General features: G+C 53.1%; 1 protein-coding gene across 1 annotated transcript in view; it reads left to right on the forward strand.

Annotated features, from left to right (window-relative positions):
- Positions 1 to 26,185, forward strand: part of PHGDH (phosphoglycerate dehydrogenase) — a 116,839-nt gene that overhangs the window by 54,120 nt on the left and 36,534 nt on the right. The window contains 6 exon segments of the mRNA XM_056553274.1: positions 6,293 to 6,358; positions 14,501 to 14,555; positions 14,643 to 14,675; positions 14,677 to 14,742; positions 19,058 to 19,190; positions 24,213 to 24,361. Coding sequence (XP_056409249.1) covers positions 6,293 to 6,358; positions 14,501 to 14,555; positions 14,643 to 14,675; positions 14,677 to 14,742; positions 19,058 to 19,190; positions 24,213 to 24,361 — 502 coding nt within the window.

Below are 26,185 nucleotides of genomic sequence, written 5' to 3' on the forward strand. Positions count from 1 at the left end.
CCAGAATCTTTCGGTCCACATTGAGAAGCGCTATGGGACGCCAATTCTCAATGTGGAACGGGTCTTTACCCTTTGACAGGATGATCAGCGCTGACCTCCTCATTGACTTTGGCAGAGTGCCCGAGGATAGACACTCATTAAATACCTCGGTCAACAGGGGAACCAAAGTGTCCTTAAAGGTCTTATAGAACTCAGATGTTAAGCCATCTGGACCGGGTGATTTCTTGAGGGCAAGCCCATCAATAGCCATCCTGACTTCCTCTTCCCGGATCATCTCTGTCAAAACGTCAAGAGAGGGGTCTACTCCTGGTTCAGGGATGGTTTCAGCCAAGAAAGCTGACACCTTATCCCGATCTAGATCCTTCCTTCCCAAGAGGTGCGAGTAAAAGGATCTGACGACCTCCAAGATCCCTGATCTGGACCTTTTCAAGGATCCCGTACTATCAATCAGTCCTGAGACTACCTTACTATTCACTGACATCTTGCAGTTTCTGTAAGGGTCGGGCGAGCGGTACTTCCCGTAATCCCTCTCAAAAACCAAAGATGCGTGCCTATCGTACTGACACCTCATCAGCAAGGATTTCACTCTGGAGATATCATCACGACTACCTCCAGTCGAGACAAGGTGCTCAAGTTTCTTCCTCAGGCCCTGGTACAAGCGGTACCTGTTTAGGCTTCTGAGGCCTGAGAGCTGGCGGAAGAATCTCGCAACCCTTTTTTTGAAGATCTCCCACCACTCTGACTTACTGCTACAAAGGCCCAGCAATGGTACCTGGCTCTGAAGAAAATCCTCAAAGGACTGTCTTATCTCCGCTTCTTCCAAGAGAGACGAATTCAGCTTCCAATAGCCTCTGCCCATCCGGTGGGTCTCTGTAACATTCAGAGAAAACAAAATTAAACAGTGATCGGAGAACTCCACCTCAACAACAGACACTGCTGAAGAGACGGCCTCCTCCTTTAAATAAAACCTATCTATCCTAGACCTACAACTACCCCTATGATAGGTGAATCCCGCGTGGCCTGGGGTGTGCCGTATGTGGACATCCACCAGGCGAGCCTCACTCGCTATGCTATTCAGGGCGACGCTATCATAAGTCAGCTTGTCTCTGGCACCTCCCCTGTCTTGGGGCCTCGTGACAGCATTAAAGTCCCCTCCAAAGACCACCTGCCGACTTGTAAAAAGATAGGGCTTGATCCTCATAAAGAGACACTTCCGGTCCCACTTAGACTGTGGGCCGTAGATGTTAATAAGGCGAAGTTCTTGTCCCTTCATGAGGACATCTAAGATCAGGCACCTCCCCATTTCTAACTCGATAACCCGTCGGCATTCTACCGCTGCGGTAAAAAGGACCGCCACTCCGCTATACGGCTCGGCCCCAAGAGACCAGTAGGAGGGCCCATTCCTCCACTCTCTTTTAGCCTTGTAGATAGATGACATATCTGTTAGCCTGGTCTCTTGCAAAAATAAAATATCAGCATTAATATGGGCAAAAAAATCATAGGCCGCAAATCGAGCCGTATCTGACTTTATGCTGGCAACATTAATGGATGCCAGAGTCAACGGAGAGGGTGCCGCCATCAAGGGTGATTGAGTTAGACAGCTTTCTTTTTCCCACCATCCTTCCCATCCACCCCACCACCCTCCTCATCAGATGATGGTTTACCCCTTTTTAGTGAGATGGATGTGTCCATTTTCCCTTTATTTACATTTTCCTCGTCCCCTGACTCTGAGCCAGTCCCCCCCCCTGAAGACATAGGTTCCCCAGGGAGAGAGGACTCAGGGTCCCCTGTGGGCCCCACCGCAACATCCGGAACCTCACCCCCAGCCTCCTCCTCCGAAGAGGAAATGTCGCGGAGGGCTCGGAACCGGTTGGAGAGACCAATCAGAGGGGGGTCAGTTGTACCTTCCTTTGGCATCTGGCGGGTGGGAGAAGATTTTAAATCTCCCTTTTTCTTATTCCTCCGAGTACCCCGCTTTGTTTCTGCCCATCTCCCTCTGTCCTCATCCGCGCTCTCACCATGGGAGGACAGCGAGGAGACAGTATCCTCCTCTTTGTGGATCCTTCCAGTCTCCTCATCCAGTTCACTATCCCCCAGGGCCTCAGCAGTAACACTGGTCACAGGGACAGGATCAGAAGCCACCTCAGCTGGCTGATGCTCCTGTGACTCCCGAATCTCCCTATCCCTTTGACGCTTCTTGAGACGCCTCAGTTGGGCAGGCGTCTTCTGCTTACTTTTCTTCCCTGGCCCCTGCACCCCTTCATCCCCGCCAGCCATCCCCCCAGCAGAGTTCACCTCATGGCTTACCCCCACTGGGGCAACAACCGCGTTGACAAAGGAACGAGGGCAGCGACTGAATGGGTGACCTAAGTCACCACACAGGTGACACCTAATCTCTGCACAAGATGCAGCGAGATGGCCTATTTCCCCACACAGAGTGCACTTCTGCACAGTGCAATTGGCACTAAAATGTGTGGGGTCACCACATCTGTGACAGAGCTTCGGCTGACCCTGGTAGAAGATCTGGATACGATCCCTTCCGAGGAAGGTCGCAGATGGTATATGGGTAACGGTGTTTCCTGAAAGCTTAAGCTTGACCATAAACGTCCAGGCCCCTGACCAGATGCCATATTCATCCCTGTTCTTTTTTGGGACCTCCACCACCTCTCCATACCGACCTAGCCACGTCATGATGTCAACACAAGAAAGTGATTCGTTACGGGTTAAAACGGTCACTTTCTTGACATTGTTTTGGCGAGACACCGCCTGAATGGCAAAGTCTCGCCAGCCGGGCTCATTCTTTACCAGCTCATAATTCGACCAGAAGAGCTCAAGCCCCTCTGGCCGAACAAAGCTGATATCGAACTCAGGGGTACCATAAGGATGTATTAAGGCGTAGATGTCAGCTGCCTTAAAGCCCAACTTCAGCAGAAGCTCAACAACTTTAGATCTTGGAGGACATGTATCACTGCCTCTCCACCTCAGCCGGACCACATTCCTTCGGAGACCACCTGGCCCGGCTGTTGGGAGGGACCACACAGTATCCCCCCCTCTTTCCTCTCGGAAGGCTGAAAGACCATGTCTTTCTATCCAAAAGGATAGATCAACCTCCCTACCCTCTACATTGATTGATCTCTCCCCTCTCCTTAAGGCCCCCAGGAGACGCTGCTGCAAATTGCCCCCCCCAGAGCCAGAAGACGAGGAAGGTGCCCCCCTCCCCCCAGCGGTGACATTTGCGTAGCTGCGTACCGGTGCTGCCACCGCTGGGGGTGCAACTGGACCAGGCCCTACATCCCCACCACTAATCTGTGCCCCTTCACCACCCTCCTCCACATAATCCATACTCACACCATTATTGCCTGTTTTAGCTGATGTGCCCCCCATACCTCCACCCGTGCTACAGCCCATACTACAATTCACTCCAACATTAGCCTCCTCATTCATACTGGCTGGACCGGTGCGTTCTGGTGCAGATAGTGTACCATCAGCATCACTGGGTACCAGAGCTGGAGCCACCACCACAGGACAGGTCACCGGTCCTTTATACAAGGACCGGGAAGCCTGCCTAGCCTGTTTATTAGTGGCCCCAGCCCTGTTTTTACTGGTACCCTCCGCCTCATCAGTACTGGAGTTTTCTGCTCCTGGGCGCCGCTGTTCTGGATAAGCGGCGCCAATACAAAATAAAGGTTTTAGTCCAGTCTTTCTGGGAGGCGAAGACATCTTGGCCCCAGCAGCTCTTTCACGATGACACCGCTGCTCCAAAGGAACAGCAGTGCCAACGCTCAGAGCCACCGGAGCTCCCGCAGCTGACTCTGGCACAAAGCTGCCCCCCCCTCCCGTTAGGGAGCAGCCCAATGTGCCAGAGCCATCCATGCCCATCGCTGGGCAAATATCACTGTCCGACCTCACAGCCGATACATTGTCTGCTCCACCACTGTTACTACAAACAGCGATGGAGCTCACCGCCACACTAGACTCCATACTCTCCCCACTCTCCTGCACTGAGTCCACAGCAGAACTCAGGCTGGGCTGAGAAATGGGGTTCACACAGTGAGCTGACCCTGCGGCCAGTCCGGGGGGCTCAGGGAGGGGGGTATATACAAATGTTACCTGCTCCTGGAGCTTGGTCTTCTTTAGCTTCTTTTTCCTTCCCCCAGGTGCCTCCTCTGGTAACTCATCCCCAAACGTGAAGTCCTGGAGGCGACCTGGGGACTCCAGGAGCTGGATCTGGGCCATCAGTGCCCCTCCCTGGTGACTGGTGCTGCTCTCATCCCCCGAACCGCCAGAGCCACGGCCAGATGACATCGCCACTTGCCCTGCAGGGAGCCCACTGTATGGGGTCAGATGTTGCAGACCCCCGGGTGGATTTGGCTCAACATTATCGGCCTCCGCAGCGTCTCCTTCCTCCTCCACCCGTGGCTGAAGCCCCCTCAGCCGTCTCTGCTTCTCTCTCTCCATTGTATGAAAGCGGTCTTCATTTAAAAGTTTTTCCCTAAATGGCCCGCTGTTCTCTAAAATAAAAGTTCTCTTCTTCTCCAGTATCCTTATTTCATTTTTCAGCTGTTTAATCCGGGCTGACAGCTCAGCTTTCTGTCGTTTCGCCGCAGTTTCCATCAGGGCTTTTGCTTCCCGTACCTCCTCCTGGAGCCTATACAAGCTGCCCCTTGCTTCCTCATATCCACGGATGTGTTCTGCCACACGAGAGTTATGGGGGACTCCAGACTCCCGGGCCCTAGGCATCCCCCAATCCTCCTCCACACATCCGTGGGCATTTAGCTTTGCTCCAGGAGGAGTATCACAGTCCACATTGTCAGGCCTTGTTGTCACAGTACCTGTGCTTCCGGAACTTCTTGCACTTGTAGTCCCACAACTTGCAGGGCCAGCCTTGCGGCTGCTCTTTGTCTCTACGGGTTCAGGGGTGGCTGGAGATGCATCGCTGCACCTCCTGGCAGAGCGCCTCAACCCGGAGACCTCTGATGCACTTCCTGACGCTGGTCCCTCCACACCTGGTCGCTGGCTCCCCCTGCCCCCCGCGGACCTGATTCGGGGGGCAGGTGTTGTGGTTCTCCTCTCCTCGCTCATGCCTGAACACACGCTCTCCCTCTGGGGAAGGAAGAACGCTGTCCGGCACAGATGACACGGCAGAGCTCAGAGCGCACACACACCAAACAATCCAGCAAACGACTTCCTCCACACTCAGCAGACTCACAGGAAGATGCTCCCTCTAGTGGCCAGACTCCAGAGCTGTACTCACTACTCTGCTGGTGAGGTCACTGTGTACATACATTACATTACTTATCCTGTACTGATCCTGAGTTATATCCTGTATTATACTCCAGAGCTGTACTCACTATTCTGCTGGTGAGGTCACTGTGTACATACATTACATTACTTATCCTGTACTGATCCTGAGTTATATCCTGTATTATACCCCAGAGCTGTACTCACTATTCTGCTGGTGAGGTCACTGTGTACATACATTACATTACTTATCCTGTACTGATCCTGAGTTATATCTTGTATTATACTCCAGAGCTGTACTCACTATTCTGCTGGTGAGGTCACTGTGTACATACATTACTTATCCTGTACTGATCCTGAGTTATATCCTGTATTATACTCCAGAGCTGTACTCACTATTCTGCTGGTGAGGTCACTGTGTACATACATTACATTACTGATCCTCTACTGATCCTGAGTTATATCCTGTATTATACTCCAGAGCTGTACTCACTATTCTGCCGGTGAGGTCACTGTGTATATACATTACATTACTTATCCTGTACTGATCCTGAGTTATATCCTGTATTATACTCCAGAGCTGTACTCACTATTCTGCTGGTGAGGTCACTGTGTATATACATTACATTACTTATCCTGTACTGATCCTGAGTTATATCCTGTATTATACTCCAGAGCTGTACTCACTATTCTGCTGGTGAGGTCACTGTGTACATACATTACATTACTTATCCTGTACTGATCCTGAGTTATATCCTGTATTATACTCCAGAGCTGCGCTCATTCTGCTGGTGAGGTCACTGTGTACATACATTACATTACTTATCCTGTACTGATCCTGAGTTATATCCTGTATTATACCCCAGAGCTGTACTCACTATTCTGCTGGTGAGGTCACTGTGTACATACATTACATTACTTATCCTGTACTGATCCTGAGTTATATCCTGTATTATACTCCAGAGCTGTACTCACTATTCTGCTGGTGGGGATCCAGATGGGGGTGGGGGTCTCTCCTCACGTTTGCTCATCTCCTCCTCTCTTCCTCCAGCACTCCCACAGGTAACAGTATCAGTGCTGCGGAGCTGACGTGCGGCCTCATCCTCAGTCTCTCCAGGTGAGTGGGGCAGGTAGGTCCTTCAGTGTCTTGTATATTCGGCCTCTATGTCTTGTCTCTGTTTTATTTTAGCAGTGGGTGATTCCTCTTGGGTCGGGGTGCTCCCTCACTCTTCTATATTTTAGCAGTAGGTGATTCCTCTTGGGTCGGGGTGCTCCCTAACTCTTCTATATTTTAGCAGTGGGTGATTCCTCTTGGGTCGGGGTGCTCCCTCACTCTTCTCTATTTTAGCAGTGGGTGATTCCTCTTGGGTCGGGGTGCTCCCTCACTCTTCTATATTTTAGCAGTGGGTGATTCCTCTTGGGTCGGGGTGCTCCCTCACTGTACTATATTTTAGCAGTGGGTGATTCCTCTTGGGTCGGGGTGCTCCCTCACTACTATATTTTAGCAGTGGGTGATTCCTCTTGGGTCGGGGTGCTCCCTCACTCTTCTATATTTTAGCAGTGGGTGATTCCTCTTGGGTCGGGGTGCTCCCTCACTACTATATTTTAGCAGTGGGTGATTCCTCTTGGGTCGGGGTGCTCCCTCACTCTTCTATATTTTAGCAGTGGGTGATTCCTCTTGGGTCGGGGTGCTCCCTCACTCTTCTATATTTTAGCAGTGGGTGATTCCTCTTGGGTCGGGGTGCTCCCTCACTCTTCTATATTTTAGCAGTGGGTGATTCCTCTTGGGTCGGGGTGCTCCCTCACTCTTCTTTATTTTAGCAGTGGGTAATTCCTCTTGGGTCGGGGTGCTCCCTCACTCTTCTCTATTTTAGCAGTGGGTGATTCCTCTTGGGTCGGGGTGCTCCCTCACTCTTCTCTATTTTAGCAGTGGGTGATTCCTCTTGGGTCGGGGTGCTCCCTCACTGTACTATATTTTAGCAGTGGATGATTCCTCTTGGGTCGGGGTGCTCCCTCACTCTTCTATATTTTAGCAGTGGGTGATTCCTCTTGGGTCGGGGTGCTCCCTCACTCTTCTCTATTTTAGCAGTGGGTGATTCCTCTTGGGTCGGGGTGCTCCCTCACTCTTCTCTATTTTAGCAGTGGGTGATTCCTCTTGGGTCGGGGTGCTCCCTCACTGTACTATATTTTAGCAGTGGGTGATTCCTCTTGGGTCGGGGTGCTCCCTCACTGTACTATATTTTAGCAGTGGGTGATTCCTCTTGGGTCGGGGTGCTCCCTCACTCTTCTCTATTTTAGCAGTAGGTGATTCCTCTTGGGTCGGGGTGCTCCCTCACTGTACTATATTTTAGCAGTGGGTGATTCCTCTTGGGTCGGGGTGCTCCCTCACTCTTCTATATTTTAGCAGTAGGTGATTCCTCTTGGGTCGGGGTGCTCCCTCACTCTTCTATATTTTAGCAGTGGGTGATTCCTCTTGGGTCGGGGTGCTCCCTCACTCTTCTATATTTTAGCAGTAGGTGATTCCTCTTGGGTCGGGGTGCTCCCTCACTCTTCTATATTTTAGCAGTGGGTGATTCCTCTTGGGTCGGGGTGCTCCCTCACTACTATATTTTAGCAGTGGGTGATTCCTCTTGGGTCGGGGTGCTCCCTCACTACTATATTTTAGCAGTGGGTGATTCCTCTTGGGTCGGGGTGCTCCCTCACTGTACTATATTTTAGCAGTGGGTGATTCCTCTTGGGTCGGGGTGCTCCCTCACTACTATATTTTAGCAGTGGGTGATTCCTCTTGGGTCGGGGTGCTCCCTCACTCTTCTATATTTTAGCAGCGGATGATTCCTCTTGGGTCGGGGTGCTCCCTCACTCTTCTATATTTTAGCAGTAGGTGATTCCTCTTGGGTCGGGGTGCTCCCTCACTCTTCTATATTTTAGCAGTGGGTGATTCCTCTTGGGTTGGGGTGCTCCCTCACTACTATATTTTAGCAGTGGGTGATTCCTCTTGGGTCGGGGTGCTCCCTCACTCTTCTCTATTTTAGCAGTGGGTGATTCCTCTTGGGTCGGGGTGCTCCCTCACTCTTCTCTATTTTAGCAGTGGGTGATTCCTCTTGGGTCGGGGTGCTCCCTCACTGTACTATATTTTAGCAGTGGATGATTCCTCTTGGGTCGGGGTGCTCCCTCACTCTTCTATATTTTAGCAGTGGGTGATTCCTCTTGGGTCGGGGTGCTCCCTCACTCTTCTCTATTTTAGCAGTGGGTGATTCCTCTTGGGTCGGGGTGCTCCCTCACTCTTCTCTATTTTAGCAGTGGGTGATTCCTCTTGGGTCGGGGTGCTCCCTCACTGTACTATATTTTAGCAGTGGGTGATTCCTCTTGGGTCGGGGTGCTCCCTCACTGTACTATATTTTAGCAGTGGGTGATTCCTCTTGGGTCGGGGTGCTCCCTCACTCTTCTCTATTTTAGCAGTGGGTGATTCCTCTTGGGTCGGGGTGCTCCCTCACTCTTCTCTATTTTAGCAGTAGGTGATTCCTCTTGGGTCGGGGTGCTCCCTCACTCTTCTATATTTTAGCAGTGGGTGATTCCTCTTGGGTCGGGGTGCTCCCTCACTGTACTATATTTTAGCAGTGGGTGATTCCTCTTGGGTCGGGGTGCTCCCTCACTCTTCTCTATTTTAGCAGTGGGTGATTCCTCTTGGGTCGGGGTGCTCCCTCACTCTTCTCTATTTTAGCAGTGGGTGATTCCTCTTGGGTCGGGGTGCTCCCTCACTCTTCTATATTTTAGCAGTGGGTGATTCCTCTTGGGTCGGGGTGCTCCCTCACTTCTATATTTTAGCAGTGGGTGATTCCTCTTGGGTCGGGGTGCTCCCTCACTTCTATATTTTAGCAGTGGGTGATTCCTCTTGGGTTGGGGTGCTCCCTCACTACTATATTTTAGCAGTGGGTGATTCCTCTTGGGTCGGGGTGCTCCCTCACTCTTCTATATTTTAGCAGTGGGTGATTCCTCTTGGGTCGGGGTGCTCCCTCACTCTTCTATATTTTAGCAGTGGGTGATTCCTCTTGGGTCGGGGTGCTCCCTCACTCTTCTATATTTTAGCAGTGGGTGATTCCTCTTGGGTCGGGGTGCTCCCTCACTACTATATTTTAACAGTGGGTGATTCCTCTTGGGTCGGGGTGCTCCCTCACTCTTCTCTATTTTAGCAGTGGGTGATTCCTCTTGGGTCGGGGTGCTCCCTCACTCTTCTCTATTTTAGCAGTGGGTGATTCCTCTTGGGTCGGGGTGCTCCCTCACTACTATATTTTAGCAGTGGGTGATTCCTCTTGGGTCGGGGTGCTCCCTCACTACTATATTTTAGCAGTGGGTGATTCCTCTTGGGTCGGGGTGCTCCCTCACTCTTCTATATTTTAGCAGTGGGTGATTCCTCTTGGGTCGGGGTGCTCCCTCACTACTATATTTTAGCAGTGGGTGATTCCTCTTGGGTCGGGGTGCTCCCTCACTTCTATATTTTAGCAGTAGGTGATTCCTCTTGGGTCGGGGTGCTCCCTCACTCTTCTCTATTTTAGCAGTGGGTGATTCCTCTTGGGTCGGGGTGCTCCCTCACTCTTCTCTATTTTAGCAGTGGGTGATTCCTCTTGGGTCGGGGTGCTCCCTCACTACTATATTTTAGCAGTGGGTGATTCCTCTTGGGTCGGGGTGCTCCCTCACTGTACTATATTTTAGCAGTGGGTGATTCCTCTTGGGTCGGGGTGCTCCCTCACTTCTATATTTTAGCAGTGGGTGATTCCTCTTGGGTCGGGGTGCTCCCTCACTACTATATTTTAGCAGTGGGTGATTCCTCTTGGGTCGGGGTGCTCCCTCACTCTTCTCTATTTTAGCAGTGGGTGATTCCTCTTGGGTCGGGGTGCTCCCTCACTCTTCTCTATTTTAGCAGTGGGTGATTCCTCTTGGGTCGGGGTGCTCCCTCACTGTACTATATTTTAGCAGTGGGTGATTCCTCTTGGGTCGGGGTGCTCCCTCACTCTTCTATATTTTAGCAGTAGGTGATTCCTCTTGGGTCGGGGTGCTCCCTCACTCTTCTATATTTTAGCAGTGGGTGATTCCTCTTGGGTCGGGGTGCTCCCTCACTCTTCTCTATTTTAGCAGTGGGTGATTCCTCTTGGGTCAGGGTGCTCCCTCACTGTACTATATTTTAGCAGTGGGTGATTCCTCTTGGGTCGGGGTGCTCCCTCACTCTTCTATATTTTAGCAGTGGGTGATTCCTCTTGGGTCGGGGTGCTCCCTCACTCTTCTATATTTTAGCAGTAGGTGATTCCTCTTGGGTCGGGGTGCTCCCTCACTCTTCTCTATTTTAGCAGTGGGTGATTCCTCTTGGGTCGGGGTGCTCCCTCACTCTTCTATATTTTAGCAGTGGGTGATTCCTCTTGGGTCGGGGTGCTCCCTCACTCTTCTATATTTTAGCAGTGGGTGATTCCTCTTGGGTCGGGGTGCTCCCTCACTCTTCTCTATTTTAGCAGTGGGTGATTCCTCTTGGGTCGGGGTGCTCCCTCACTGTACTATATTTTAGCAGTGGGTGATTCCTCTTGGGTCGGGGTGCTCCCTCACTTCTATATTTTAGCAGTGGGTGATTCCTCTTGGGTCGGGGTGCTCCCTCACTCTTCTATATTTTAGCAGTGGGTGATTCCTCTTGGGTCGGGGTGCTCCCTCACTCTTCTATATTTTAGCAGTGGGTGATTCCTCTTGGGTCGGGGTGCTCCCTCACTCTTCTATATTTTAGCAGTGGGTGATTCCTCTTGGGTCGGAGTGCTCCCTCACTACTATATTTTAGCAGTGGGTGATTCCTCTTGGGTCGGGGTGCTCCCTCACTCTTCTCTATTTTAGCAGTGGGTGATTCCTCTTGGGTCGGGGTGCTCCCTCACTGTACTATATTTTAGCAGTGGGTGATTCCTCTTGGGTCGGGGTGCTCCCTCACTCTTCTATATTTTAGCAGTGGGTGATTCCTCTTGGGTCGGGGTGCTCCCTCACTACTATATTTTAGCAGTGGGTGATTCCTCTTGGGTCGGGGTGCTCCCTCACTTCTATATTTTAGCAGTGGGTGATTCCTCTTGGGTCGGGGTGCTCCCTCACTTCTATATTTTAGCAGTGGGTGATTCCTCTTGGGTCGGGGTGCTCCCTCACTACTATATTTTAGCAGTGGGTGATTCCTCTTGGGTCGGGGTGCTCCCTCACTGTACTATATTTTAGCAGTGGGTGATTCCTCTTGGGTCGGGGTGCTCCCTCACTTCTATATTTTAGCAGTGGGTGATTCCTCTTGGGTCGGGGTGCTCCCTCACTCTTCTATATTTTAGCAGTGGGTGATTCCTCTTGGGTCGGGGTGCTCCCTCACTCTTCTCTATTTTAGCAGTGGGTGATTCCTCTTGGGTCGGGGTGCTCCCTCACTCTTCTCTATTTTAGCAGTGGGTGATTCCTCTTGGGTCGGGGTGCTCCCTCACTCTTCTATATTTTAGCAGTGGGTGATTCCTCTTGGGTCGGGGTGCTCCCTCACTACTATATTTTAGCAGTGGGTGATTCCTCTTGGGTCGGGGTGCTCCCTCACTACTATATTTTAGCAGTGGGTGATTCCTCTTGGGTCGGGGTGCTCCCTCACTGTACTATATTTTAGCAGTGGGTGATTCCTCTTGGGTCGGGGTGCTCCCTCACTACTATATTTTAGCAGTGGGTGATTCCTCTTGGGTCGGGGTGCTCCCTCACTCTTCTATATTTTAGCAGCGGATGATTCCTCTTGGGTCGGGGTGCTCCCTCACTCTTCTATATTTTAGCAGTAGGTGATTCCTCTTGGGTCGGGGTGCTCCCTCACTCTTCTATATTTTAGCAGTGGGTGATTCCTCTTGGGTTGGGGTGCTCCCTCACTACTATATTTTAGCAGTGGGTGATTCCTCTTGGGTCGGGGTGCTCCCTCACTACTATATTTTAGCAGTGGGTGATTCCTCTTGGGTCGGGGTGCTCCCTCACTCTTCTCTATTTTAGCAGTGGGTGATTCCTCTTGGGTCGGGGTGCTCCCTCACTCTTCTCTATTTTAGCAGTGGGTGATTCCTCTTGGGTCGGGGTGCTCCCTCACTACTATATTTTAGCAGTGGGTGATTCATCTTGGGTCGGGGTGCTCCCTCACTGTACTATATTTTAGCAGTGGGTGATTCCTCTTGGGTCGGGGTGCTCCCTCACTCTTCTCTATTTTAGCAGTGGGTGATTCCTCTTGGGTCGGGGTGCTCCCTCACTCTTCTCTATTTTAGCAGTGGGTGATTCCTCTTGGGTCGGGGTGCTCCCTCACTCTTCTCTATTTTAGCAGTGGGTGATTCCTCTTGGGTCGGGGTGCTCCCTCACTCTTCTCTATTTAAGCAGTGGGTGATTCCTCTTGGGTCGGGGTGCTCCCTCACTGTACTATATTTTAGCAGTGGGTGATTCCTCTTGGGTCGGGGTGCTCCCTCACTCTTCTATATTTTAGCAGTGGGTGATTCCTCTTGGGTCGGGGTGCTCCCTCACTACTATATTTTAGCAGTAGGTGATTCTTCTTGGGTCGGGGTGCTCCCTCACTCTTCTATATTTTAGCAGTGGGTGATTCCTCTTGGGTCGGGGTGCTCCCTCACTCTTCTCTATTTTAGCAGTGGGTGATTCCTCTTGGGTCGGGGTGCTCCCTCACTCTTCTCTATTTTAGCAGTAGGTGATTCCTCTTGGGTCGGGGTGCTCCCTCACTCTTCTCTATTTTAGCAGTGGGTGATTCCTCTTGGGTCGGGGTGCTCCCTCACTGTACTATATTTTAGCAGTGGGTGATTCCTCTTGGGTCGGGGTGCTCCCTCACTCTTTTCTATTTTAGCAGTAGGTGATTCCTCTTGGGTCGGGGTGCTCCCTCACTCTTCTATATTTTAGCAGTGGTTGATTCCTCTTGGGTCGGGGTGCTCCCTCACTCTTCTATATTTTAGCAGTGGGTGATTCCTCTTGGGTCGGGGTGCTCCCTCACTGTACTATATTTTAGCAGTGGGTGATTCCTCTTGGGTCGGGGTGCTCCCTCACTCTTCTATATTTTAGCAGTGGGTGATTCCTCTTGGGTCGGGGTGCTCCCTCACTCTTCTATATTTTATCAGTGGGTGATTCCTCTTGGGTCGGGGTGCTCCCTCACTCTTCTATATTTTAGCAGTGGGTGATTCCTCTTGGGTCGGGGTGCTCCCTCACTGTACTATATTTTAGCAGTAGGTGATTCCTCTTGGGTCGGGGTGCTCCCTCCAGTGGGTGATTCCTCTTGGGTCGGGGTGCTCCCTCACTCTTCTATATTTTAGCAGTGGGTGATTCCTCTTGGGTCGGGGTGCTCCCTCACTGTACTATATTTTAGCAGTGGGTGATTCCTCTTGGGTCGGGGTGCTCCCTCACTGTACTATATTTTAGCAGTGGGTGATTCCTCTTGGTCGGGGTGCTCCCTCACTACTATATTTTAGCAGTGGGTGATTCCTCTTGGGTCGGGGTGCTCCCTCACTCTTCTATATTTTAGCAGTGGGTGATTCCTCTTGGGTCGGGGTGCTCCCTCACTCTTCTATATTTTAGCAGTGGGTGATTCCTCTTGGGTCGGGGTGCTCCCTCACTGTACTATATTTTAGCAGTGGGTGATTCCTCTTGGGTCGGGGTGCTCCCTCACTCTTCTATATTTTAGCAGTGGGTGATTCCTCTTGGGTCGGGGTGCTCCCTCACTCTTCTATATTTTATCAGTGGGTGATTCCTCTTGGGTCGGGGTGCTCCCTCACTACTATATTTTAGCAGTGGGTGATTCCTCTTGGGTCGGGGTGCTCCCTCACTACTATATTTTAGCAGTGGGTGATTCCTCTTGGGTCGGGGTGCTCCCTCACTACTATATTTTAGCAGTGGGTGATTCCTCTTGGGTCGGGGTGCTCCCTCACTCTTCTCTATTTTAGCAGTGGGTGATTCCTCTTGGGTCGGGGTGCTCCCTCACTACTATATTTTAGCAGTGGGTGATTCCTCTTGGGTCGGGGTGCTCCCTCACTACTATATTTTAGCAGTGGGTGATTCCTCTTGGGTCGGGGTGCTCCCTCACTCTTCTATATTTTAGCAGTGGGTGATTCCTCTTGGGTCGGGGTGCTCCCTCACTCTTCTATATTTTAGCAGTGGGTGATTCCTCTTGGGTCGGGGTGCTCCCTCACTACTATATTTTAGCAGTGGGTGATTCCTCTTGGGTCGGGGTGCTCCCTCGCTCTTCTCTATTTTCCAGGCAGATCCCTCAAGCTGCATCATCCATGAACCAGGGGAAATGGGACCGTAAGAAGGTGAGGACCACAACTCTTGCCCCTGTTGTGCCGGAGTAATGATAGTAATGTAGAGGATCGGCACTAACCTTCTCCCCCTCCCTCCAGTACATGGGCTCCGAGCTGTATGGGAAGACTCTGGGGGATTCTCGGTCTGGGACGAATCGGAAAAGAAGTAGCAATAAGGATGCAGTCATTCCAAATGAAGGTGGGAAACGGGCGAGCCAGCCCACCATGTCACCCTAATCCCCCACCATGTCACCATAATCCCCCCCCCACCATGTCACCCTAATCCACCCACCACGTCACCCTAATCCCCCCCACCATGTCACCCTAATCCCCCCACCATGTCACCCTAATCCCCCCACCACGTCACCATAATCCCCCCACCATGTCACCCTAATCCCCCCACCATGTCACCCTAATCCCCCACCACGTCACCCTAATCCCCCCCACCACGTCACCCTAATCCCCCCACCACATCACCCTAATCCCCCCACCACGTCACCATAATCCCCCCATCATGTCACCCTAATCCCCCAACCATGTCACCCTAATCCCCCCCACCATGTCACCCCTAATCCCCCCACCATGTCACCCTAATCCCCCCACCACGTCACCCTAATCCCCCCACCATGTCACCCTAATCCCCCCACCATGTCACCCCTAATCCCCCCACCACGTCACCATAATCCCCCCACCATGTCACCATAATCCCCCCACCATGTCACCCTAATCCCCCCACCATGTCACCCTAATCCCCCCACCATGTCACCCTAATCCCCCCACCACGTCACCCTAATCCCCCCACCATGTCACCCTAATCCCCCCACCACGTCACCCTAATTCCCCCACCACGTCACCCTAATTCCCCCCACCACGTCACCATAATCCCCCCACCACGTCACCATAATCCCCCCACCACGTCACCCTAATCCCCCCCACCACGTCACCCTAATCCCCCCCCACCGCGTCACCCTAATCCCCCCCCACCGCGTCACCCTAATCCCCCCACCGCGGTCACCCTAATCCCCCCCACCGCATCACCCTAATCCCCCCACCGCGTCACCCTAATCCCCCCCCCCCCCACCACGTCACCCCTAATCCCCCCCCACCACGTCACCCTAATCCCCCCACCACGTCACCCTAATCCCCCCACCACGTCACCCTAATCCCCCCCCCACCGCGTCACCCTAATCCCCCCCACCGCGTCACCCCTAATCCCCCCCACCGCGTCACCCTAATCCCCCCCCACCGCGTCACCCTAATCCCCCCCCACCGCGTCACCCTAATCCCCCCCACCGCGTCACCCTAATCCCCCCCACCACGTCACCCTAATCCCCCCCACCACGTCACCCTAATCCCCCCCCCACCACGTCACCCTAATCCCCCCCCACCGCATCACCATAATCCCCCCACCGCATCACCATAATCCCCCCACCGCGTCACCATAATCCCCCCACCGCGTCACCCTAATCCCCCCACCACGTCACCCTAATCCCCCCCACCGCGTCACCCTAATCCCCCCCACCGCGTCACCCTAATCCCCCCCACCGCGTCACCCTAATCCCCCCCCACCGCGTCACCCTAATCCCCTCCCACCACGGTCACCCTAATCCCCCCACCACTCCACCATAATCTCTCCACCACGTCACCCTAATCCCCCCACCACTCCACCATAATCTCTCCACCACGTCACCCTAATCCCCCCACCACCCATGTCACCTCTTTATTGATCAGACGTTGTGTCCTCCTCCTTCTCTCCTCTTTATTGATCAGACGTTGTGTCCTCCGCCTTCTCTCCTCTTTATTGATCAGACGTTGTGTCCTCCTCCTTCTCTCCTCTTTATTGATCAGACGTTGTGTCCTCCGCCTTCTCTCCTCTTTATTGATCAGACGTTGTCTCCTCCTCCTTCTCTCCTCTTTATTGATCAGACGTTGTCTCCTCCACCTTCTCTCCTCTTTATTGATCAGACGTTGTCTCCTCCACCTTCTCTCCTCTTTATTGATCAGACGTTGTCTCCTCCACCTTCTCTCCTCTTTATTGATCAGACGTTGTCTCCTCCACCTTCTCTCCTCTTTATTGATCAGACGTTGTTTCCTCCTCCTTCTCTCCTCTTTATTGATCAGACGTTGTGTCCTCCTCCTTCTCTCCTCTTTATTGATCAGACGTTGTGTCCTCCACCTTCTCTCCTCTTTATTGATCAGACGTTGTCTCCTCCCACCTTCTCTCCTCTTTATTGATCAGACGTTGTGTCCTCCACCTTCTCTCCTCTTTATTGATCAGACGTTGTGTCCTCCACCTTCTCTCCTCTTTATTGATCAGACGTTGTGTCCTCCGCCTTCTCTCCTCTTTATTGATCAGACGTTGTGTCCTCCACCTTCTCTCCTCTTTATTGATCAGACGTTGTCTCCTCCGCCTTCTCTCCTCTTTATTGATCAGACGTTGTCTCCTCCACCTTCTCTCCTCTTTATTGATCAGACGTTGTCTCCTCCACCTTCTCTCCTCTTTATTGATCAGGACGTTGTGTCCTCCGCCTTCTCTCCCTCTTTATTGATCAGACGTTGTCTCCTCCTCCTTCTCTCCTCTTTATTGATCAGACGTTGTCTCCTCCACCTTCTCTCCTCTTTATTGATCAGACGTTGTCTCCTCCACCTTCTCTCCTCTTTATTGATCAGACGTTGTCTCCTCCACCTTCTCTCCTCTTTATTGATCAGACGTTGTCTCCTCCGCCTTCTCTCCTCTTTATTGATCAGACGTTGTCTCCTCCGCCTTCTCTCCTCTTTATTGATCAGACGTTGTGTCCTCCACCTTCTCTCCTCTTTATTGATCGGACGTTGTGTCCTCCGCCTTCTCTCCTCTTTATTGATCGGACGTTGTGTCCTCCGCCTTCTCTCCTCTTTATTGATCAGACGTTGTCTCCTCCACCTTCTCTCCTCTTTATTGATCAGACGTTGTGTCCTCCTCCTTCTCTCCTCTTTATTGATCAGACGTTGTGTCCTCCACCTTCTCTCCTCTTTATTGATCAGACGTTGTGTCCTCCACCTTCTCTCCTCTTTATTGATCAGACGTTGTGTCCTCCACCTTCTCTCCTCTTTATTGATCAGACGTTGTGTCCTCCGCCTTCTCTCCTCTTTATTGATCAGACGTTGTGTCCTCCGCCTTCTCTCCTCTTTATTGATCAGATGTTGTCTCCTCCGCCTTCTCTCCTCTTTATTGATCAGACGTTGTCTCCTCCGCCTTCTCTCCTCTTTATTGATCAGACGTTGTGTCCTCCGCCTTCTCTCCTCTTTATTGATCAGACGTTGTGTCCTCCACCTTCTCTCCTCTTTATTGATCAAACGTTGTGTCCTCCGCCTTCTCTCCTCTTTATTGATCAGACGTTGTGTCCTCCGCCTTCTCTCCTCTTTATTGATCAGACGTTGTGTCCTCCGCCTTCTCTCCTCTTTATTGATCAGACGTTGTGTCCTCCGCCTTCTCTTCTCTTTATTGATCAGACGTTGTGTCCTCCGCCTTCTCTTCTCTTTATTGATCAGACGTTGTGTCCTCCGCCTTCTCTCCTCTTTATTGATCAGACGTTGTGTCCTTCGCCTTCTCTCCTCTTTATTGATCAGACGTTGTGTCCTTCGCCTTCTCTCCTCTTTATTGATCAGACGTTGTGCCCTCCGCCTTCTCTCCTCTTTATTGATCAGACGTTGTGTCCTCCTCCTTCTCTCCTCTTTATTGATCAGACGTTGTGTCCTCCTCCTTCTCTCCTCTTTATTGATCAGACGTTGTGTCCTCCACCTTCTCTCCTCTTTATTGATCAGACGTTGTCTCCTCCACCTTCTCTCCTCTTTATTGATCAGACGTTGTCTCCTCCACCTTCTCTCCTCTTTATTGATCAGACGTTGTGTCCTCCGCCTTCTCTCCTCTTTATTGATCAGACGTTGTGTCCTCCGCCTTCTCTCCTCTTTATTGATCAGACGTTGTGTCCTCCGCCTTCTCTCCTCTTTATTGATCAGACGTTGTGTCCTCCGCCTTCTCTCCTCTTTATTGATCAGACATTGTGTCCTCCGCCTTCTCTCCTCTTTATTGATCAGACATTGTGTCCTCCGCCTTCTCTCCTCTTTATTGATCAGACGTTGTGTCCTCCGCCTTCTCTCCTCTTTATTGATCAGACGTTGTGTCCTCCTCCTTCTCTCCTCTTTATTGATCAGACGTTGTGTCCTCCACCTTCTCTCCTCTTTATTGATCAGACGTTGTGTCCTCCGCCTTCTCTCCTCTTTATTGATCAGACGTTGTGTCCTCCTCCTTCTCTCCTCTTTATTGATCAGACGTTGTGTCCTCCTCCTTCTCTCCTCTTTATTGATCAGACGTTGTGTCCTCCACCTTCTCTCCTCTTTACTGATCAGACGTTGTGTCCTCCTCCTTCTCTCCTCTTTATTGATCAGACGTTGTGTCCTCCACCTTCTCTCCTCTTTATTGATCAGACGTTGTGTCCTCCGCCTTATTTTCCTTATTTGCTTTTTCATTCCTACAGACGATCGGATACGACCCTATAATCCCCCCGGAGGTCACAGCAGAGTTTGGGGTTCAACAGTTTTCACTAGAAGAAATCTGGGGACAGTGCGACTACATCACTGTTCACACACCCCTCCTGCCCTCCACCACAGGTATACGCAGCACTGTACACAGGTATACGCAGCACTGTTCACACACCCCTCCTGCCCTCCACCACAGGTATACGCAGCACTGTACACAGGTATACGCAGCACTGTTCACACACCCCTCCTGCCCTCCACCACAGGTATACGCAGCACTGTACACAGGTATACGCAGCACTGTTCACACACCCCTCCTGCCCTCCACCACAGGTATACGCAGCACTGTACACAGGTATACGCAGCACTGTTCACACACCCCTCCTGCCCTCCACCACAGGTATACGCAGCACTGTACACAGGTATACGCAGCACTGTTCACACACCCCTCCTGCCCTCCACCACAGGTATACGCAGCACTGTACACAGGTATACGCAGCACTGTTCACACACCCCTCCTGCCCTCCACCACAGGTATACGCAGCACTGTACACAGGTATACGCAGCACTGTTCACACACCCCTCCTGCCCTCCACCACAGGTATACGCAGCACTGTACACAGGTATACGCAGCACTGTTCACACACCCCTCCTGCCCTCCACCACAGGTATACGCAGCACTGTACACAGGTATACGCAGCACTGTTCACACACCCCTCCTGCCCTCCACCACAGGTATACGCAGCACTGTACACAGGTATACGCAGCACTGTTCACACACCCCTCCTGCCCTCCACCACAGGTATACGCAGCACTGTACACAGGTATACGCAGCACTGTTCACACACCCCTCCTGCCCTCCACCACAGGTATACGCAGCACTGTACACAGGTATACGCAGCACTGTTCACACACCCCTCCTGCCCTCCACCACAGGTATACGCAGCACTGTACACAGGTATACGCAGCACTGTTCACACACCCCTCCTGCCCTCCACCACAGGTATACGCAGCACTGTACACAGGTATACGCAGCACTGTTCACACACCCCTCCTGCCCTCCACCACAGGTATACGCAGCACTGTACACAGGTATACGCAGCACTGTTCACACACCCCTCCTGCCCTCCACCACAGGTATACGCAGCACTGTACACAGGTATACGCAGCACTGTTCACACACACCTCCTGCCCTCCACCACAGGTATACGCAGCACTGTACACAGGTATACGCAGCACTGTTCACACACACCTCCTGCCCTCCACCACAGGTATACGCAGCACTGTACACAGGTATACGCAGCACTGTTCACACACCCCTCCTGCCCTCCACCACAGGTATACGCAGCACTGTACACAGGTATACGCAGCACTGTTCACACACCCCTCCTGCCCTCCACCACAGGTATACGCAGCACTGTACACAGGTATACGCAGCACTGTTCACACACCCCTCCTGCCCTCCACCACAGGTATACGCAGCACTGTACACAGGTATACGCAGCACTGTTCACACACCCCTCCTGCCCTCCACCACAGGTATACGCAGCACTGTACACAGGTATACGCAGCACTGTTCACACACCCCTCCTGCCCTCCACCACAGGTATACGCAGCACTGTACACAGGTATACGCAGCACTGTTCACACACCCCTCCTGCCCTCCACCACGGGTATACGCAGCACTGTACACAGGTATACGCAGCACTGTTCACACACCCCTCCTGCCCTCCACCACGGGTATACGCAGCACTGTACACAGGTATACGCAGCACTGTTCACACACCCCTCCTGCCCTCCACCACGGGTATACGCAGCACTGTACACAGGTATACGCAGCACTGTTCACACACCCCTCCTGCCCTCCACCACGGGTATACGCAGCACTGTACACAGGTATACGCAGCACTGTTCACACACCCCTCCTGCCCTCCACCACAGGTATACGCAGCACTGTACACAGGTATACGCAGCACTGTTCACACACCCCTCCTGCCCTCCACCACAGGTATACGCAGCACTGTACACAGGTATACGCAGCACTGTTCACACACCCCTCCTGCCCTCCACCACAGGTATACGCAGCACTGTACACAGGTATACGCAGCACTGTTCACACACCCCTCCTGCCCTCCACCACAGGTATACGCAGCACTGTACACAGGTATACGCAGCACTGTTCACACACCCCTCCTGCCCTCCACCACAGGTATACGCAGCACTGTACACAGGTATACGCAGCACTGTTCACACACCCCTCCTGCCCTCCACCACAGGTATACGCAGCACTGTACACAGGTATACGCAGCACTGTTCACACACCCCTCCTGCCCTCCACCACAGGTATACGCAGCACTGTACACAGGTATACGCAGCACTGTTCACACACCCCTCCTGCCCTCCACCACAGGTATACGCAGCACTGTACACAGGTATACGCAGCACTGTTCACACACCCCTCCTGCCCTCCACCACAGGTATACGCAGCACTGTACACAGGTATACGCAGCACTGTTCACACACCCCTCCTGCCCTCCACCACAGGTATACGCAGCACTGTACACAGGTATACGCAGCACTGTTCACACACCCCTCCTGCCCTCCACCACAGGTATACACAGCACTGTACACAGGTATACGCAGCACTGTTCACACACCCCTCCTGCCCTCCACCACAGGTATACACAGCACTGTACACAGGTATACGCAGCACTGTTCACACACCCCTCCTGCCCTCCACCACAGGTATACACAGCACTGTACACAGGTATACGCAGCACTGTTCACACACCCCTCCTGCCCTCCACCACAGGTATACACAGCACTGTACACAGGTATACGCAGCACTGTTCACACACCCCTCCTGCCCTCCACCACAGGTATACGCAGCACTGTACACAGGTATACGCAGCACTGTTCACACACCCCTCCTGCCCTCCACCACAGGTATACGCAGCACTGTACACAGGTATACGCAGCACTGTTCACACACCCCTCCTGCCCTCCACCACAGGTATACGCAGCACTGTACACAGTTATACGCAGCACTGTTCACACACCCCTCCTGCCCTCCACCACAGGTATACGCAGCACTGTACACAGGTATACGCAGCACTGTTCACACACCCCTCCTGCCCTCCACCACAGGTATACGCAGCACTGTACACAGGTATACGCAGCACTGTTCACACACCCCTCCTGCCCTCCACCACAGGTATACGCAGCACTGTACACAGGTATACGCAGCACTGTTCACACACCCCTCCTGCCCTCCACCACAGGTATACACAGCACTGTACACAGGTATACGCAGCACTGTTCACACACCCCTCCTGCCCTCCACCACAGGTATACACAGCACTGTACACAGGTATACGCAGCACTGTTCACACACCCCTCCTGCCCTCCACCACAGGTATACACAGCACTGTACACAGGTATACGCAGCACTGTTCACACACCCCTCCTGCCCTCCACCACAGGTATACACAGCACTGTACACAGGTATACGCAGCACTGTTCACACACCCCTCCTGCCCTCCACCACAGGTATACGCAGCACTGTACACAGGTATACGCAGCACTGTTCACACACCCCTCCTGCCCTCCACCACAGGTATACGCAGCACTGTACACAGGTATACGCAGCACTGTTCACACACCCCTCCTGCCCTCCACCACAGGTATACGCAGCACTGTACACAGTTATACGCAGCACTGTTCACACACCCCTCCTGCCCTCCACCACAGGTATACGCAGCACTGTACACAGGTATACGCAGCACTGTTCACACACCCCTCCTGCCCTCCACCACAGGTATACGCAGCACTGTACACAGGTATACGCAGCACTGTTCACACACCCCTCCTGCCCTCCACCACAGGTATACGCAGCACTGTACACAGGTATACGCAGCTCTGTTCACACACCCCTCCTGCCCTCCACCACAGGTATACGCAGCACTGTACACAGGTATACGCAGCACTGTTCACACACCCCTCCTGCCCTCCACCACAGGTATACGCAGCACTGTACACAGGTATACGCAGCACTGTTCACACACCCCTCCTGCCCTCCACCACAGGTATACGCAGCACTGTACACAGGTATACGCAGCACTGTTCACACACCCCTCCTGCCCTCCACCACAGGTATACGCAGCACTGTACACAGGTATACGCAGCACTGTTCACACACCCCTCCTGCCCTCCACCACGGGTATACGCAGCACTGTACACAGGTATACGCAGCACTGTTCACACACCCCTCCTGCCCTCCACCACAGGTATACACAGCACTGTACACAGGTATACGCAGCACTGTTCACACACCCCTCCTGCCCTCCACCACAGGTATACACAGCACTGTACACAGGTATACGCAGCACTGTTCACACACCCCTCCTGTCCTCCACCACAGGTATACACAGCACTGTACACAGGTATACGCAGCACTGTTCACACACCCCTCCTGCCCTCCACCACAGGTATACGCAGCACTGTACACAGGTATACGCAGCACTGTTCACACACCCCTCCTGCCCTCCACCACAGGTATACGCAGCACTGTACACAGGTATACGCAGCACTGTTCACACACCCCTCCTGCCCTCCACCACAGGTATACGCAGCACTGTACACAGGTATACGCAGCACTGTTCACACACCCCTCCTGCCCTCCACCACAGGTATACACAGCACTGTACACAGGTATACGCAGCACTGTTCACACACCCCTCCTGTCCTCCACCACAGGTATACACAGCACTGTACACAGGTATACGCAGCACTGTTCACACACCCCTCCTGCCCTCCACCACAGGTATACGCAGCACTGTACACAGGTATACGCAGCACTGTTCACACACCCCTCCTGCCCTCCACCACAGGTATACACAGCACTGTACACAGGTATACGCAGCACTGTTCACACACCCCTCCTGCCCTCCACCACAGGTATACACAGCACTGTACACAGGTATACGCAGCACTGTTCACACACCCCTCCTGCCCTCCACCACAGGTATACACAGCACTGTACACAGGTATACGCAGCACTGTTCACACACCCCTCCTGCCCTCCACCACAGGTATACACAGCACTGTACACAGGTATACGCAGCACTGTACACAGGTCTCCTTTTCCTTCTCCAGGTCTCATAAATGACGCTGCATTCGCCAAGTGCAAACGTGGTGTCCAGGTCATTAACTGCGCCCGGGGGGGAATCATTGATGAGGCGGCATTACTGAGGGCCCTGGAGAGCGGGCAGTGCGGAGGAGCTGGACTGGACGTCTTCACCGAGGTAAATTGGAAACGGTGACAACTGAGACACCTGACCGCCATGAGACCTGAGACAGCTCACCGCCATGAGACCTGAGACACCTGACCGCCATGAGACCTGAGACACCTGACCGCCATGAGACCTGAGACACCTGACCGCCATGAGACCTGAGACACCTGACCGCCATGAGACCTGAGACACCTGACCGCCATGAGACCTGAGACAGCTCACCGCCATGAGACCTGAGACACCTGACCGCCATGAGACCTGAGACACCTGACCGCCATGAGACCTGAGACACCTGACCGCCATGAGACCTGAGACAGCTCACCGCCATGAGACCTGAGACACCTGACCGCCATGAGACCTGAGACACCTGACCGCCATGAGACCTGAGACAGCTGACCGCCATGAGACCTGAGACACCTGACCGCCATGAGACCTGAGACAGCTGACCGCCATGAGACCTGAGACACCTCACCGCCATGAGACCTGAGACACCTGACCGCCATGAGACCTGAGACACCTCACCGCCATGAGACCAGAGACAGCTCACCGCCATGAGACCTGAGACAGCTGACCGCCATGAGACCTGAGACACCTGACCGCCATGAGACCTGAGACAGCTGACCGCCATGAGACCTGAGACACCTCACCGCCATGAGACCAGAGACACCTCACCGCCATGAGACCTGAGACAGCTGACCGCCATGAGACCTGAGACACCTGACCGCCATGAGACCTGAGACAGCTCACCGCCATGAGACCTGAGACAGCTCACCGCCATGAGACCTGAGACAGCTGACCGCCATGAGACCTGAGACAGCTGACCGCCATGAGACCTGAGACAGCTGACCGCCATGAGACCTGAGACGGCTCACCACCATGAGACCTGAGACATCTCACCGCCATGAGACCTGAGACACCTGACCGCCATGAGACCTGAGACAGCTCACCGCCATGAGACCAGAGACAGCTCACCGCCATGAGACCAGAGACAGCTCACCGCCATGAGACCTGAGACACCTGACCGCCATGAGACCTGAGACAGCTCACCGCCATGAGACCAGAGACACCTGACCGCCATGAGACCTGAGACACCTGACCGCCATGAGACCTGAGACACCTGACCGCCATGAGACCTGAGACACCTGACCGCCATGAGACCAGACTCACCTGACCGCCATGAGACCTGAGACACCTGACCGCCATGAGACCAGACTCACCTGACCGCCATGAGACCAGAGACACCTGACCGCCATGAGACCTGAGACACCTGACCGCCATGAGACCAGACTCACCTGACCGCCATGAGACCTGAGACAGCTCACCGCCATGAGACCTGAGACAGCTCACCGCCATGAGACCAGAGACACCTGACCGCCATGAGACCTGAGACATGAGACACCTGACCGCCATGAGACCTGAGACACCTGACCGCCATGAGACCTGAGACAGCTCACCGCCATGAGACCTGAGACAGCTCACCGCCATGAGACCTGAGACAGCTCACCGCCATGAGACCAGAGACACCTGACCGCCATGAGACCTGAGACACCTGACCGCCATGAGACCTGAGACAGCTCACCGCCATGAGACCTGAGACACCTGACCGCCATGAGACCTGAGACACCTGACCGCCATGAGACCTGAGACACCTGACCGCCATGAGACCTGAGACACCTGACCGCCATGAGACCAGAGACAGCTCACCGCCATGAGACCTGAGACAGCTCACCGCCATGAGACCAGAGACACCTGACCGCCATGAGACCTGAGACACCTGACCGCCATGATACCTGAGACAGCTCACCGCCATGAGACCTGAGACACCTGACCGCCATG

The sequence above is a fragment of the Hyla sarda genome, unplaced genomic scaffold (genome assembly GCF_029499605.1).
Source record: "Hyla sarda isolate aHylSar1 unplaced genomic scaffold, aHylSar1.hap1 scaffold_267, whole genome shotgun sequence".
Taxonomy (NCBI): domain Eukaryota; kingdom Metazoa; phylum Chordata; class Amphibia; order Anura; family Hylidae; genus Hyla; species Hyla sarda.